At 52.3% G+C, this 16,449-nt stretch overlaps 1 protein-coding gene across 1 annotated transcript; it reads right to left on the bottom strand.

Annotated features, from left to right (window-relative positions):
- Nucleotides 1–8,084: 8,084 nt before the first annotated feature.
- On the bottom strand, nucleotides 8,085–14,062 carry MCL1 (MCL1 apoptosis regulator, BCL2 family member). The gene is made up of 3 exons (XM_006273297.4): nucleotides 13,494–14,062; nucleotides 10,364–10,611; nucleotides 8,085–9,817 (listed from the first exon to the last, which is right to left on the bottom strand). The coding sequence occupies exons 1-3, from the start codon at nucleotides 14,002–14,004 to the stop codon at nucleotides 9,701–9,703; spliced, it is 876 nt and encodes a 291-aa protein (XP_006273359.1). The 5' UTR covers nucleotides 14,005–14,062; the 3' UTR covers nucleotides 8,085–9,700.
- Between the last annotated feature and the right edge of the window lie 2,387 nt (nucleotides 14,063–16,449).

The following is a 16,449-nucleotide window of genomic DNA, read 5'->3' on the forward strand; positions in this document are numbered from 1 at the left end:
CTGCACCTCCCTCGCTGCCACAGAAACAGGGAAACCAAATCGCACATAAATCAGCCTGGCAAAAAGCCCCGCAGGGGTCACGGGTTTCCTGTGAGACCTCCCCTCCCACATGGTTACAAACTGCAGCCTGTGCTGGAAAGTCATGTCACCCGCACAGCCCAGCTTAGTCACCCAGCCTGAAGGCCAACTCTGCCCCCTGCCCCCATCTCCCCCCCCCTCTGGGCCAGTGGGGAGACTGACTCATAGGGCACGGAGACAAAAACACAGCAGGGCCTGACTGCTGCAGGTCCCCCTGGGCACACAACGGTCTCCCAGGAGGCTGCTCCAGTCCCACAAATACCCCATGCTACACAAGAGCCCCCAAATACTCATCTGATACCGCTGACACCCTGAGGCACGGCACCCTGAGAGAGGCAGCTGATGCCACAGGCACACAGGGTGCCAGGACATGCCTTCAATGCCAAGAGTATCCCCCAGCGCTCATCTCATGCCAGGAACACACTCACGCACCCAGCGAGAGCCACCAACATGCTAAAGACATCCCCCTGAGCCCAGATCCCTCACACGCAGCCAAGCACCAACAAATCATGTCCTCAGGGTATCCTCTGAAGAGACCTCAGTGTCCCCAATGGGCCCATCCGGTCCCAGAGAGGCAGCCCGCGGCCCCATGCCAGGGCTCCCAGAACTAGAGTCACGGGGAGTTGGAGCCTAGTGAGATCTACCTGGGGCTGAAAGTCCCATGTGTGGGCCACTGCCAGGGAGGGAAAGCTCCTCCTTATCTTCCATGGTACATACAGCACCTGGCACGCAGACTGTGGTCCACTGTATGTACAGCGCCTGGTGCAGAAAGTTTCATGGCCTCGGGGTGGACCCAAGACTCCTCTGGTATCGGCTACATCTGGTGACATCCACCAGCTTTAACCTGCCAGCATGAATGCGACACTGGAGTTATCCAGAGGAAGCTCCTGGTGCAGACACAAATGGGGATGCCCAGGCAGGGAGCAGCCAGGCCTCACCCCACAGCAGGGAGGGCTGCCAACACAGGTGAGGCCTCTTGGCACAGCCAGCATCCGTGCTGAGAACCAGGGGCCCTAGAAGACCAAATGCTTCTCACCTCCACACCTGTGTGCATGCATGCGTGTACAAGGGGGGCTTCCTATCCCGGGGTGGGTTGCGTGAATGGGAGGCATCAGACTTGTGGGCAGCTGTATCTCTAGGCCACATCTCGCGCATGTACAACCACGCAGGCCCTGCTGCACCCAAGCTGCGTGATCCATGCGTGGGGTTGCCAGGCTGATCCTGTGGCTGAGATGTCGCAAGCTGCCCCCGGCCAGCTCCGTCAGCTGGGGCAGAGGCGGGTGCAAGGGACCAGAGGGACCCTTATGCCCTCGTCACGCTGGAGCTAGGGGCTACAGGCTATTGGAGCCACATGGGTGCACGCGGTCCTTGGGCGGCCAGGGCTGGTGGCCGCTTCTGCTCAGTGCCCGACCTGCCCTGGGCCTGGAGGGGGTGGGGGGGGAAGACAAAAGGGGCAGCTGCTGCGATGGGGAGCAGATGGCAGTCAGGCTGGCCGCCCCAGCTGGGCTGCGGCTGAGACTGCTTTGTTGTCCGTGCCCTGCCTTTCCCAGCACCCTTTCATGTGGGTGCATTTTCCTCCTCCTTTTGTGCAGCTGCCAGGCTCTGAAGGCCCAGAGCACCAGCTCCCTTAGGTGGCCATGTCATTCCCAGAGCTTCCTGCCTCGGTTTTCCTACCTGTAGAGCAGGGATTGGACGCTGTACAAGGCTCTATGCATCTTTAATCTGAGTTAAACAGCTTTGGGAAGCCCTGGCCCCCACCTCCCCCCCAGTGTAGAAGTGCTGATAAGCACAGGGGGGGCCTCTATCAGCACTGGCTGACGCAGCAATTCCAAGAAGCCGCCACAAGCCCCCAACAGCCGCACGCCTCCCGCCCTTCCTCCCCATTTCTCAGTAGTGCCGACACCAGAGGCCAGGGCTGTGGCTTTGCTAGGGGTTACAAGGGAAACGAAGATGTCCAGTGCTGGAGCATGGCCCTAGAGAGAGCCTGTTTGCTAACAAAGGCACATCTAGGGATCAGGTGCCAAGCACTGTACGTACAGCAGACCATGGTCCCTGTACCGTGTTGAACATACAAATGAACCACCATCCGTGCCAGGCACTGAACATACAATGGACAATGGTCCCCCCACCAGGCACTGTATGTACAATGGACCACAGTCCCCACACCAGGTGCGATACATGCAATGGACCACAGTCCTTGTGCCAGGTGCTGCACACACACAATGGATCATGGTCGCTGCACCAGGTGCTGTACACCCAACAAAACAAAGCCCCTGTGCCAGGCACCATACATACGACAGACCATGGCCTCTGTGCCAGGTATTGTGCCTACAGTGGACTATGGTCCCTGCACCAGGTGCTATACACACCATGTACCACAGTCCCCGTGCCAGGCACCGTACACATAATGGACCACAGTCCCTGCACCAAGTGCTGTACATGCTACAGACAGTGGTCCCTGTACCAGGTGCTGCACATACAATGGACCATAGTCCCTGCGCTGGACAGGGATCTGGGTCAGGACTCTCCCTGGGGAATAAACCAACTCAGCTAACATGCCAGGCCAGAGAGAGGAAGGGACCCTGGGATGTGGTTATAAGTGACCCGAGGAAGGCATCACATGAATCACTGTCACATTGGGCCGCTCCGAGTGGAAGCCTGGTAGGCACCAGCACTTTGTCTGTGGGCACACCTCTGGCTCTGGCCCCCTCTCCTGCTGAATAACAGCAGAATCATGGAGCAAGCAGGGTCAGTCTCACATCCGCTCTCACACCTACAGTCCCTGGGAGGCCAGGCCCAGGTGGAGCAGTGTGTGCTTTGCCCAAGGCCCCTAGGCCACATCCCCCACCACAGCTGGCCCGGAACCAAAGCCGACGGGTGGCAGAATAAACATCCCTGCTTCCTCCTCCCTTTCTGCAGGAAGGATCCTGGTTTTTTTGCCAAGCCCTGGGTGTCTCTCTCATTACAGGAACAACCACAGCGATGATGATCTCACCCCACAGCAATGCTGTTACCATCTGGGAAGCCTTGGGATGTTTGCTTTCAGGACAGGGAGTTAAAAGAGGTCCAGAAACTCCCCCAGATCCTCTCTGAGCCAGCTGTGCCCAGTGCTCCGGGAGGGTTATAAGAAAAGCTCAGTTCCCTGGGGCTGGACAGTGTCTCTTTGCCTGGAGCCCATGGGGGGGGGGTCACTGCCAGTGCCTGTTTGATCCCTGATCTCCCTGCCCAGACTTCCAAGAAAAAGGGGTGGGGGGAGGATTCCCAGCCAATGTGCTGGGGATCACTTTGACACCCGAACCTGCTGGCTGGCAGAACAGAGCAAAGGGGCTTTCGAAGAACGTGCCTCTCAAATGCCAGCAGTCAAAGGGAGGGGGAATGCGCAGGCTGGAGCCATCGGGCAGGCAACAGCAAGGGGGGCAGATGTGCCTGGAGAAGAGGCACCACAGCAGGGTTGGAGCCAAGGCATAGGCTCAGAGCTCTCTGCACAAGTGCTCACTGCTTTCTCTGCTCAAATGGCATTGAGTGGCCTAACCAGCAGGCTCCAGGCTAATGCCATGGAGGCTTTTGCATCAGGTCTACCCTTGGGAGGGTCTATGGGTGCTAGGTGTTCAGGTGCAGGGGGCAGAGAGGGATGGAGAACCCAGGCTGATAAAGCTAGACAAAAACAAAACAAAAAACCCACACACCTGCACTGCTCTAGGGTGCATGTTTTCCCATATGGAAGTGAAGGTAGGTTTGAGACCAAGGAAAATCCAGGTCTGTGCGACTTGAGTCACTCTCTCTCGCACCCTCACCTCTTGCCTGGGGATGATAATACTGCCCTATGTAGGATGCATTGAAATACGATGGTGATGGTCTGGGTTTCTAAGAACCCTCTTCCCACTGAAATTACTGGAAGCCAAGCACCTAAATACCTACAACCAACTGGCCCAACACAGCCATCACCGCAGCTAAGAGAGAAAGATTAATAATTAAAGCCTAATCTCTTGGTGAGTGATGGAAGCCTCATTGCTTGGGAGATCAAATAGATTTCACGGGCCAATCCTTTATCAGCCGTGGGACAGAAGGAGCTGGATTAGGTTGTTTCCGTGTTTGGTTCCCATGGAAGTGGCAGCCTGACTCTTGATCATGTTAGCCCCTTGTGCCTGTCAAAAGCAGAATCATGCCCTCCCAGCGAGGTTTGCACAACAGTTGCACAACACCCAAGAATTTGAAGCATGATTTAAGCACTGCTATTGATGGGATGGTTAGGAAATTGCCTGCCCTTCCACCAACAGAGAGCAGGAACACAGGAGGCAGCCATGTGGAACAGGTCCACGATGGGTGCCACGCTGGGCTTTTGCACAGCATAACTTTTTGCGCACAGAGCCAACGGGTGAGACATTACATGGGAGCCAGAGCAAGCTGGCCATGGCAGCCGCCTGGTTATGGTTTCAGTCTGGAACCATGGAAACTATTACATCAAGCACTGAACGCTGTCGCTAGGTGCTTGAACCTTAAAAACTCGTTTGCTGGAAAATTCCCCCCGTGGTGAACCTTAGGTCAGTACCACCAAAGCCCTGCGAGACAAAAGCCCAGCTGGGTTATAAATAAGCCCCATATACAAGGATCCTTGCCTCTGCAGTGCATTTCTAGCCACAGCAGCTTGCAAGAACTTGAACTTTCCCATCTAGGCTCCTGCCTTGCTTAAATCTTGACATATTTACTAGCTGGCAGGCCCCGAGCCATTCAGGAAACCCACTGGAGCTGGGCAAAGATGCAAGGCAAGTGCTCTTCTGGCCCAGACTAGCCACAAGAGGGCATGGAGAAGGACTCGAGGGGCAAAGCTGGGTTTCAAGGATCCGTACTGAGTGAACAAGTAGGCCCCAAAGGCCTAAAAAAAATAATCACAGAAAATTCCTCCAGCAATTAAGTGCAGGATGGAGAAAGGTCAACCAGCAATGGGGTGGGGGAGAACCAGCCCGGTTTGATGTCCCAGCTGTCACTCTGCATTCCCTTAGTAGCTCTAGGAGATTCAGGAGTCCAGAGCTCAGTGGAGAGTTCCAAAGTGGCTGTGTGGGTTTGGACGCCCCACCCACATCCAAATCCCATAAGCAGAACCGACAAACTGAGCTGTAGCATTTTTGGCTGGGTTACACCCCCAAACTGAAAAGGTAGCTGGGATCAGCAGGATCTGGGGAATCTTGGACCCGGGAGGGTGTGGTTAGGGGAGACAACACGTAAAGGAGGCTTTCACAGGTGGCCTTTGCTACTGCCCTTATCTGCTGGCTGCTTTTCATCGTGGAGGATTCAAAGTACAAGTAAATATTACACTTCCATGTCAGGGAAACACTAAAACATCCTTTGCCAGCAAGCCATCTGGCACTGCAGAGAACCTGCCCCAGAAGGGGAGCTGCCTGTCCTACAACCCCCACCCAATCTGCTTCTCTGCCTTCTGCTCCCCCTGAATCTGCCACTTTCTGCTCCCTGACCTGCACTCCCCATCCGATCTGCTTTCTGTTCCTCATCTGCTCTGCTCCCTGTTGTCCTATGCTTGCTGCCTTATTCACTTTCTGCTCCCAATTATCTGCTCTGCTGTCACTCTACCTACCAGATGTGCCACTCTTCTTTCAGCTCCCCACCTGATCTACAGCCCTGCTTTCTGCTCCATGCCCTTTGCTTGCTGCCCAACCTGCAGCTCTTTTTACTCCGACCTGTGCTCCCCATCCAATCCGCTGCTCTGCTTTCTGCTCTGTCTGATCTTCCATTCTTCCTCTTCCATGTCACACTTCCCACCAGATCTGCCACTGCTCCCCAGCTGATTTACCACTCTGCTTTCTGCTCCCTGCCCTGTGCTTACCACCTGATCTGCAGCTATGCTTTCTGCTCCTTCCCTGCCCCAATATGCTTTCTGCTCCCTGCTGCACACTGAGGCTGCCCATGCTATGAGCTGGCCACCCTTAGTGTAGACATTTCTAGAGCACCATTTAGAAAAGCAGGGCAAGGGAATAAAGTGAACCCAAACACTTGAATCAGAAGCAAGAAGAAAGCTAAGGATAAGCCTGGATAATAAAATAAGGTTTTATTAACTAACACTTCAAAGGGAAAAATAAAACAATAAAGGATAGACTTGATCTTTTGAGTCCGCTGTTTGCTGAGGCCCTTTAAAGACAGACAGGAAGTTTCCACCCTCCCTTTACCAAAGTTGCAGTGTTTTGTATTGGAGCCTTAACAGCAGTATGTTATCAGGAAGCAAAAACAGGTCTGACCCACTTGACACCCATTACCTAGAAACGGAACAGCCCAGTGCTGCAAAGGGGTTTGCTATGCAAGCTTCAAATTTGCATGTTTCCATAGCAAAGTCCCAATTTTGCATGAGTGTGCTGGGCTGTCAGAGGAGTGCAAGTAGTATCAGCCTTAAAAATAGGTGGAAAAAAAAAAAACAAAAACCCCACACCCAGGCCACTGGGTTTCTGCACGCAGGAGTGGTTGGCCATGTCACAGAGGACAGACATCTTGGGCCTATCCACCTCATTCAGTGACAGCTGGACCTGTATGTGCATTCAGAGCGGTGCGGTGAAGGACAGAGCATGACCTAAAGGCACTGGACACCCACTATGTCCTTGCCCCCACTCTACGCAAGCTGGGAGGTCAGCAATTCTCAACCAGGTGCTTTGAGACCCTTTCAAGGGTGCCTGCCACGCAATGGCTGCACCTTTAGGCATGCAACAGTGATTCACAAGATAAACCCAAAGATTACATGTAGTGTTAAAAACATCCTGCTCTGCTGTGGCTTTTCTGAGCACTTTGCAACATAAGGGCTGCTCTGGTACTTTCTGGTAGTCTGAAAGAGGAGTGAAAGGTCTGAGGGTGAAAGGTGTGAGATGGTGTTTTCCAAGGGGGCCCTGGAGTCTAAGAAGGGGCTTCTTGGGTCTAAGAAGGTTGAGAATCACTGCTTGAAGTCAAAGGCTGCCAATACTCTAGCACTTACCCAGTTTTAGAGAAGAGCCTCAAAGGGTCACGTGGCAGTGTTATCAAGCTGCTGTCTCAGAACCCAGGCATTCTTCTATCGGCATCCACTTCCACAGGAAAGTCTGCAGTGAAGAGGGGGAGGAGGAAGGGGTCTGTGCTTTAGGATAAATTCATGTCATGGTTTGAGGTCTCCTTGATTTGGAAATAAAAAGGATCCTTTCCCTCCAGCCAAGAGCTTAAGATTATCTTGCAACTTGGCTGCTCTACTGTGCAATTAATAGAAGCCCCTGGCTAGGGGCTGTTTAAATATAGAGGCCAAACGTCATATGTTTATGTGGTTTATTTTCGTAGGAGAGTGTGCACAGGAAAGCATACCAACCAGCCCAAGTGGCAGAGGAGCTAGGATCTAATAGAGCAAGCACATTTCCTGGAGGAGGTGGGGAACATGTTTACTTTGTACACAATTTAGCCTGACATTCAAGCAGGGCAGGAAATGCTGATGGAAAAAAACTGACACCCTTCAAATAAGAAGAAAGCTAGATAAGAGTTGCAGCCATGGTGCATTCAGGCTCTAAACCAGCCGCTCCCTTTGTGGCTAAGCAGGGCTCAGCCACCCGCTGCAACCGGTAACGCCTTCCTGCAGCCCTGTGTGATGTCTGTGCTGCACGCCTTGCCTGCAAGGGCTGAAGAGCAGCTTCCACTACCTAAAGCGAGGATTCAACCCCCTCCTCCTCAGAGCTGTGGTCTCTTGGATTCGTTTAACTCTCAAAGCAAGCTGGTAGCTGGGGGCACAGGCCTGCAGCATACTTGGGGGTCACAAACACAAGCACAGGCATTCTCAGATCCCCATTGTAGTGAAGACCCTTTGCAGAAAGTTTAGGGACAGCTGGAAGCAAGGAGACAAAGCTCTTGGAGGATCACAGCACAAGCTGGTGGGTTGTCACACTTTCCTGGGGAAAGGTCCAAGGCTGAGTGGAATAGCTTTGGGATTATAACTCAGCAGAGTTGCCTTAGCTTCTATGTAAAGGAAGTACAACAAAAAAGTTGCTACCGCATAACGGAACAGAAAAACATCATTTATTGACAAACCCAGGATGCTCACTTGAGTAAATAAGCAAGCCTCATGTTAGCACCATGTTTAGTCTCAATTTAGTTTTACATTAGCTTCCAGCACTAGGCAGGTTAATCCTCACTGCATTCAAACCTCACTCCGACCAAATTCGAGTGAAGCGGCTCTACAGAACAGGTAACAAACCAGCTGCTGAACAGAGCTCTAAAACTCAACATCCAATCACCCTGCCAGCCATGTCCAGCCTGAAGTTTAACCCGCTGAAGGACTGAATTTAGACTGTCAGGTTAAGGGATGCATAGTATTGATCAAAGATTCAATCCAACTCAGCTGTTTTTATTGTTGCAGAGATTGTTACATTCAAGTAGAAGTTCACCTTCAAGTTGGGTCTTTAAGAAATAGTTAAAAAATAAATGCAGAAGGAAAAGGAAACAACTGCCATTGGCTGTTGCTAGGATGGGCACCCCCAAAGTTAGAAATTATCCTGAACTAGATAAAAAATAAAATTAGAATCTTAAACAGTTGCCAGAAAAAGTGACAGGACACAGAGAACCAACTGGGTTCCTGATCTTTATACCAAGGAAGTAGTATTGTCACCAGACCACAAGGAAGAGAGCTTCTGGAAGGCAAGTCAAGAGAGGTTTGGCTATAGAAAAATGCTACAATGTCTGGGAAGTAGTCACAATTCTGGAGCCATATTCAAAAGTCCTCATTACACCTTTATCAAAAAAGAGATAAATCTTTGTAAAAATGTACATATGCTACAGTTTCATAGACATTTACACGGTTCTTTCTGTACAGCCTCCCCACCCACAAGTTTTTACATACTTACAAATGTACTCCCCACCTCATCTTTAGCCTCAGATGTTCTTGTGATCTGAGGGGGCAATTGTTACTGCCTAGAGAGCTAACATACAATAGGCTGAGGCCTTTTAACAGGCTATCAATAGTAAAGTAGCTACAGCAAGGAGGTCAGGGCTTTTGGCTTTCAAGGCAACTGAACCCTTCTTTTGCTCATGGAATGTATGTGACGATTGGCATACGAATGCTTCTAGTTTAACAAGAAAGCTGATCGTTCCAGACCTAATGAATGCTAAGGCCCTATTTAATTCCCAGTAGCCTACAGTCAGGACTGTGCTAAATTAAAAAGAAACCCATTCCAAACACGGCCATCATTCCAAATCTAATAAACTCATGAAGTCCAAGACAACAAATAAAAGAAAACCAAAACAAACTCCTGGTGCGCATATTAGACTTGCTTAGAGGAACCATTCCGCTAGGGATTTAAAAAAAAAAAAAAGTCTATTTCTAGTCCTCTTATGCTTTCAGTTGTGATTCTGGCTTGAAAGAAGTGGAATACTGTCCTTGTTTTTTTTATCCCTCCATTTTCTGCTCCCGTTAGCAAAAGAAAATCCTTGTTGGTATCCTCACTCTGATTGGATGACAACCTTCCTGTACGCAAGAGGACCAATGGGATTCCCAGATGTGATCCCTCAAGAACATATTCGTAAATACTCCACAGTTGAAAGCGTGCAGGTGACTAGCTCCAGTCTCAAGTACTAGCTCACTTGGAATTCAGTCACTGACCCCATGTTCCGGGGCTCACCGTATCATATACGCCAAGCTTGCTCCCAGTCCAGCCACGCCTGCAAAGGCCATCAGAACATTTCTGATGCTACCTTCTAGATCCTCTACATGGAAGAATTCAACAAATCCCTCCTAGAAGAAAGAATTGAAGCATTAGTTTCACCACCAGCCAACCCAGACTTTTCTCCGGGGCTCACAATCCATTTGCCTTCGGGAATGACTACTGTTCCCACACCAGCACAACACTGATTACAAAGTAACCTTGTCGAGGGAGGTTTACATCAGTGAAAGAAACAAGGAGCGGCATTGTAACAGATGAGGGGAAGTGGTTTGGAATTGGGACCTGAACCCAGAAGCTCAAAGCAAGTGAATTCAACCTCCTCGCTCTCCAGCTAAAACTGGGGGGGATGCATCCACTTGCTTTTCCTAAGTGCTCTTGAATTAATGGGAGAAGAGTGCTCAATGTGCAGCCAACATCACAGGGCCCTGTATCATTTGGACAGGGCCATAAACGTGCAGCCTGCCTGCACTGCATCAGCCAGGGATTTAATCAGCATGGGAACTCAGCCTCTGTACACACCTAGGTGTCACAGAGTTTGGTGGGGATAGGACAATATTACCAGGCTGAGGGACAGCACAATCATTAAGCACACTCAGTACCTGCGGCAACTCACTTACCCAGCCTCGTTGGCTGACTAGCCAGTCTCGTTTGTCTGTCACAAGCAAATCTGTGATGATCCCTGCTAACGTGTTGATGCAGTTCTCCTGGTTTATGCTTTTCAGGTGCTTTACAACAAAGGCACCAAAAGAGATGAGTGTCACCACTCTCCCCCAGTTTGTTATCCCATCACTGAACATGTGGGTTGCAACTGCTGATACAGACTGCAGATCCTCCTCATTCCTGATTTCTAGCTTCCGGAGCATCCCTGAGGAAAAGACCAGTGTCAGAAACAAGCACATACTGGAACTACACAAGCACCATGCTCCTGAGCCCCACACAACCTGGTCCTTTGCAGAATATCTGCAGTCAAACATTAGCTGGTTTCCCAAGGACATTGTCAGGCTGATTAGAGAAGCAAACCCCCTCTGCCAAAAGACGCAAGAACACAGGGCAGTCACCATCTGCATAGGCAAGAGTTCAGCCCAGAGGCTTTAATGGACAATTAACAGAACCATTTAGGTCACTGTCATGAAATTATTTCCAAGAAGGGACCGAGTGCTGCACACACTTACAGATTTGCAATAAAGTCTGGAGCAGTCAGATGTAGCCTGTCAGTCTTGCAAAAAGCCTTGTGTGGAGAATTTAAAGTTCCACCAGATTTAAAATAAGGAGGAAAGAGCATCATGACTGCTTCCTTACTTGAAAAATTTGAACTTTTTACATAAGGAGAATTAAGACTCTGGCTTGCTGTGAAACAGAGGCATCTCTGTTATTAGGATAACTGCTAACCATTTTGACCTACAGGAACCCCTCATGAATAAGCACAAGACATGCATTTCAGAAACCGAAACCTTTCTTGTTATTATTCAAGTTGGCAGAATGCTTCCTCAAACCAACTTCTCTTCTTAACAACCACAACGGAGTTTAGCAAGTGCTCAAAACTGTTTCGTTGCCCTGAATCATTGCTTATTCCAGCAACATACCCAGAACTCGGGCAAGATTATACAACTGGACTAAAGCCAGCCGCAGACCTATCGTCTAATTCTGTTCCCATGGAACGAAGCCCGATTAAAGCCTTTTTATGCTTCAGTCTGATAGTCAAGTACCCTATGGAAAGTCTGAATACTTGAATGGTTAAGAGACCCTGAATGTTAGAAGAGCTGAGGGTTCTTTTCAAGGAGATCAAATTTCTTTCCATTTCCTTTTAAACCAAAGATCACATGGAAGCAGGGTTAGAAGGGACTGCATAGGGTTTAGTTCAGAGCCCTGTGCAAGGCAGGATCTTCCCAGCCACCCCAGCCAAGTGTCTGTCCAACCTGCTCAGGAGTATTTCCAATGATGGAGATGCCACAACCTCCCTAAGAAAGCCTGTCCCAGCTGGTTGACCCCCATCAGCAGAAAGTTCCTCATCTCCAACCTCAATTTCCCCTGCTGCAGCTTGAGGCCATTGCTCCTAGTCCTGGCCCTTAAAGCCAAAGAAAAAAATCCATCTCCATCCTCTAATCGCTCTCTAAGATTTTATGGAATCCATAAATCTATAAACCCTCTCTAACTGTCCTTGCTATAATCACCCTTCAGGTTTAAATGCTACCTTCACATGCTCTGTGGTGGAGTATAGAAGCAAGAATACTCCTGTCCCAGGAGTAGCACTGCTCTAGAGGGGCAAGGATACTCCTATCCTAGGAACAGCACTGTTCAAAAGCATCACTTCAAAGACCTTTACAGGCTGGTGGTTACCACGGTGTCACTTAAGCAAAAGAATCATGAAATGAAGGCTGTGGTTGAGAAACTGACTGCTTAGTGCAATAACTCTTTCCCCTCCCAGAAGTTTCATTTTACATCATTATGTTCAAAACACTGAGGAATGAATGGTAGACCCTGCCCTTCAGAGAGCTCCAGAAACCCAAGACATGGCTATTAGCAACCAAGACCCAACACCTGTCCAACCCAATCTACAGGCAGGATCTTTTGCCTTCAAGTTTCTGTGACTATTTAAGGCTCTGCTTAGTACAGAGCTGGTGTCAGGGGCTAAAATAAGCCGAAACTAAAGTGATTCAGGGAAAGGAATGCATGAGCTCGGCTCTGCCCAGCCTTGGGAACGAGGTGGCCTCATCCCGACTGGCTGATCTTTGGTCAAGTCTGTTTATGATTGAATAGCCTGTTATTTGGCACCCGGGGCCAAGCAGGATGTGGGAAGGAAGGGGGGGGCAGTAAATCAGTAACCCAGAGGTTTCCCCCACCCCCACAAGGTGAATAAAGTTCAGTTTCATTTTTGCAATGCAGAGTTGCTGCTTACAGCCAAGGCCCTGCAGTGCAAAGGTGGGGGGGACGGGACAGACACTGCCCTGGCCCAGGCAACCTCAGGGCTCACCCGTGCACCCCAGATTAAGCCATATTTGCAGCCCCATGGGCAAGCCTTGCCCCTGTGCCGATGGGAAAAGCTAGGACATGACTTTCCTTAGCCCACAGCCTGCACCAGGCATCCAGCGCACCCTATCCCACCCACATAGCACTGCAGCCCACCATGGCACTGAGGGGAGGAGCCAATAGAGCCCCACCCCTTGGTACTAGCCACACCCCCATAGCAGAGGTCACCCCCATAGCCCCACAAACATCCTATTCCCATGCACCCTCAGTGCCCCTCAGCACACCCCACCACACCATGGCAAGAGCCCTGCCCCTAACCCAAGCCCCCACCATAGCAGGGTGAGGAGCCCCTGCCCCTCCACACCCCACCAGGATAGGGGTGACCTGCAGAGCTCCGCCCCCTGGGCTGAAGACCATGCCCCCTCAACACCTCTGCACCGCACCAGGGGAGGGATGACTTGCAGCACCCCATCCCCCACCCCCCACTGAGGACAGGGGCAACCTGGAGGGGGGCTGAGGGGCTCTGCAACCCCCTCCACGGATGGGCACGGAGCCCCGCCCCGCCCCTCAGGATCGACCACGCCCCCTCATGGCCCCTCAGAATCCCCCAGAAGTGTGGACCCCGCCCCTCCACGTGGAGGCCACGCCCCCAGCTCCCCTTAGACCCCACCCCACCAGGGTGCAGCGCCCCACCACAGCACCCCTCCGTGGCAGGGGGCCACCTGCAGAGCCCTTCCGCCCAGCGGAGCCCCGCCCCCGCCCCGGGCCCCGGCCCCTCACCCTGGAAGGCCAGCTGGTGCTTCTGCAGAACGCCGTCGCCGACCCTCCGCAGCGTGTCTAGCGCTCGCTCCAGGCCGGGCTCCGCGGCCCGGCCGCCGGCGCCCAGCAGCCCCTTGAACAAGTTCTTGCCGCCGGGGCCCGAGTCGACGGCGCCCGCAGCCTCGCGCAGGTAGCGGCTGATGAGCGCCAGCGAGGCCCGGCGCAGCTCGTCCTCGGCCTCGGGCTCGCAGCCGTCCAGCTCCTCCTCGGGCCGCCACCGCGCGGCGCCGCCAATCAGCGCGCGGGGGGCCGGCGGGCAGCCAATCAGCGAGCGGGGGGCCTCAGAGCAGCCGTTGGGCGCCCCCCCGCCCAGCAGCACGGCGGGCTCCTCGGCGGGGCTGGGGGCGGCGGAGGAGCCGGCGCTGCCGCCTCCCCCCACTCCGGGCGACGAGGGCGAGGCGGGGGCCATGGAGGGGCCGCCACCGCAATAGAGGTTGAGGCCGAGCACGGCGTTCCGCTTGAGGTTCAACATGGCGTCCGTGGCTGTAGCTGCGATCACGGCGAGCGAAGCGAAAGGCGGCGGCCGATGGGGGGAGCCGCTGCTTTTATAGGGCGTAACGACGTCAGCGGCGGGGCCGGCGGGGTTACGTCACGCGTCGGGGACGGGGCCGGAGACAAGCTTGTGAATGGAGGAAGGGGGCGGGGATGGAGCGTGGGCTAATTCGGGGGACACGCGGAGGGGAGCGCGGGGGTCTGGTCGCTGATGGCGCCGGGGCAGCGAAAGAGAAGACCCCGGGGGGCTGGGGAGGGATCCAGAAAGAGCTGCTGGAAAAAGCCCAGCCCGCGGGGCGGGGCCTACAGCTTTTCAAACGTCTGCGTTTCCCACCCCCCGCATTATGTAATAGGAGAGAATTGGCCTCTGGTTGAGGCTGGAATTTTCCACCTATTGAGGCGGCTGGCTGGAAGAGGAAGTACAGGGGGGCGGAAAACCCAGAGCCCCAAATTTTTCTCCCCGGGGGGGAGAAAAATCCCAGCTGGAACAGCACAAACATGCACAGATCGGTGGTTTATTATTATTCGTATTTATTGTAGGTCAGGGAGCAAAGCCCTAGCAGCTGCCCGCCTTTGGGATTCACTGAGCAGAGAGCAGGGTGTTACTGGGTGTGTACATGACGCCTAATAAGTTATTAGGTCTTGTGTAGATGCACCCAGTGACATGCAGGTTATTAGTTATTATTAGTAATAACTCTGTATGGTACTGTGCGGGGCAGAAACCGTGCTCATACACTATCACACAGTAGTATTAAGCTACTGCGCAGTTAGATTCACAGTTTAGGACTGGAAGGGACCTCGTGAGCTCTTCGGGTCCAGCCCCCCTGCTCTGGGCAGGGAAAACTGCTGGGGGCAAATAACCCTGCATGTCCAGTCTCCTTTTGACCATCTCCAGGGGAGGTGCCTGCACCACACCCGCTGGGAGTCATCACTAAAAAGGCTTACCACTATATCAGGAGCTCAGTGAACAACTGTTCACTAGGGCACCCCTGAGGAAGACCAGGACCAATGGATACAAACTCCTGGAAGGCTGCTTCTGGCTTAATACCAGGAAAAACTCCTTCACAATCCAGGTGTCGAGACTATGGAATGAACTCCCTCCAGAGGTGGTGCAGTCACCCTGGAGGTTTTCAAGAGGAGACTAGACAGTCACCTTGCTGGGGTCACCTATCCCCAGTTGTCTTCCTGCCTAGAGCCGGGGGGCTGGACCCCATGATCTGCAAGATCTCATCCAGCCCGACAGTCTATGAAACTATAAGAAGCCGTGCGCTGGCGCCACTGTGCACACAAGTTACTGCACACTGATTTAGTGCTTGGTTATCCAAGTACTAAACTTAATTATGGGGCATTAATGAACATGTAGATGCAACCAATGTCACCTACTGGTCCACCTTTTCTACCAATGGACCAGCTCTGAGCTGGGTGCGTGCTGCCCTTGCCTGGGAGGAATCCTGCACACAGCGATAGGGACAAAATTTGGGGGTAGGAAGTTAAGCAGCAAATTGTATCCAGAGGGGCAGGCAGGATGGGAGGGAGTGGGAGCCATGGGGAAGACACAGCAGCAGTTTCACTTCTCTTCCAGCTATCGGTTCTTCTGCCCTTTCCGTCACCTCATCTGAGGGCTTTCAGAAGCCCAGTGAGTGATGGGCCTGTTACTTGTTACGTGCATCCCAGCAGAACATTTCAATTAGTGGCAGGCTGTGCCCCAACAAGCCTGTTGTGAAGGGACCACCATGTAAACAATTGGGCTAAGAGGATTTATTGCCGCCCGTTGCTCCCAGTTAAATAGTTGGTGTCTTGCATGGTTTTTCATATGCGGAAGAACACAGGGGCAGATTCCAGGCACCGCATTTGCAAAAACCTTAAAGCTCCTGAAAATGATTCACTTTAAAACCTCACAGCCATAAGGCGCAGGGTAGGCTTGCACCATGCCACAGGTGAAAATAGAGCAGACGAGGGCCATATCAATGCTTGCAGACAGAGCTGGTTAAGGTAGCATAAGCTCAGAGGACTCTAGAGAAAGACAGATCCACTATGGGCCTCGCCAACTTGATGAGCAGGGAGGTGAGAACCCCTCACCCCAAATATGACAACTGGTTTAACTTTGAGTAGAAGAACAAGACCTGCGATCTGGGAACTTCCGAGCTGTCTTAAATACCAGAACATAAATGCTTCCCAGTCAAAACCCCCAAGCCTTGGCTGCGGCTCGGGTCCCAGCGCTTCAGAGGAAATAAAAAAATACCCCCTGCCAAAATCAGTAGCATTCAAGAGGGGAAAACAGACCTCCCTGACTGCTGCAAGCAACCAGCCAAAGCATGGGGTTTTTTAAGCACAGGAGAAGCTACGCATAGCTCATCGACCTGAAAAAAACACTCTCATTGAAAGGGTTTCAGATCTGCAGCTTGGGGAAAGCTCCTTCCAACCC

Source organism: Alligator mississippiensis, chromosome 15, assembly GCF_030867095.1.
Source record: "Alligator mississippiensis isolate rAllMis1 chromosome 15, rAllMis1, whole genome shotgun sequence".
Lineage (NCBI taxonomy): Eukaryota > Metazoa > Chordata > Crocodylia > Alligatoridae > Alligator > Alligator mississippiensis.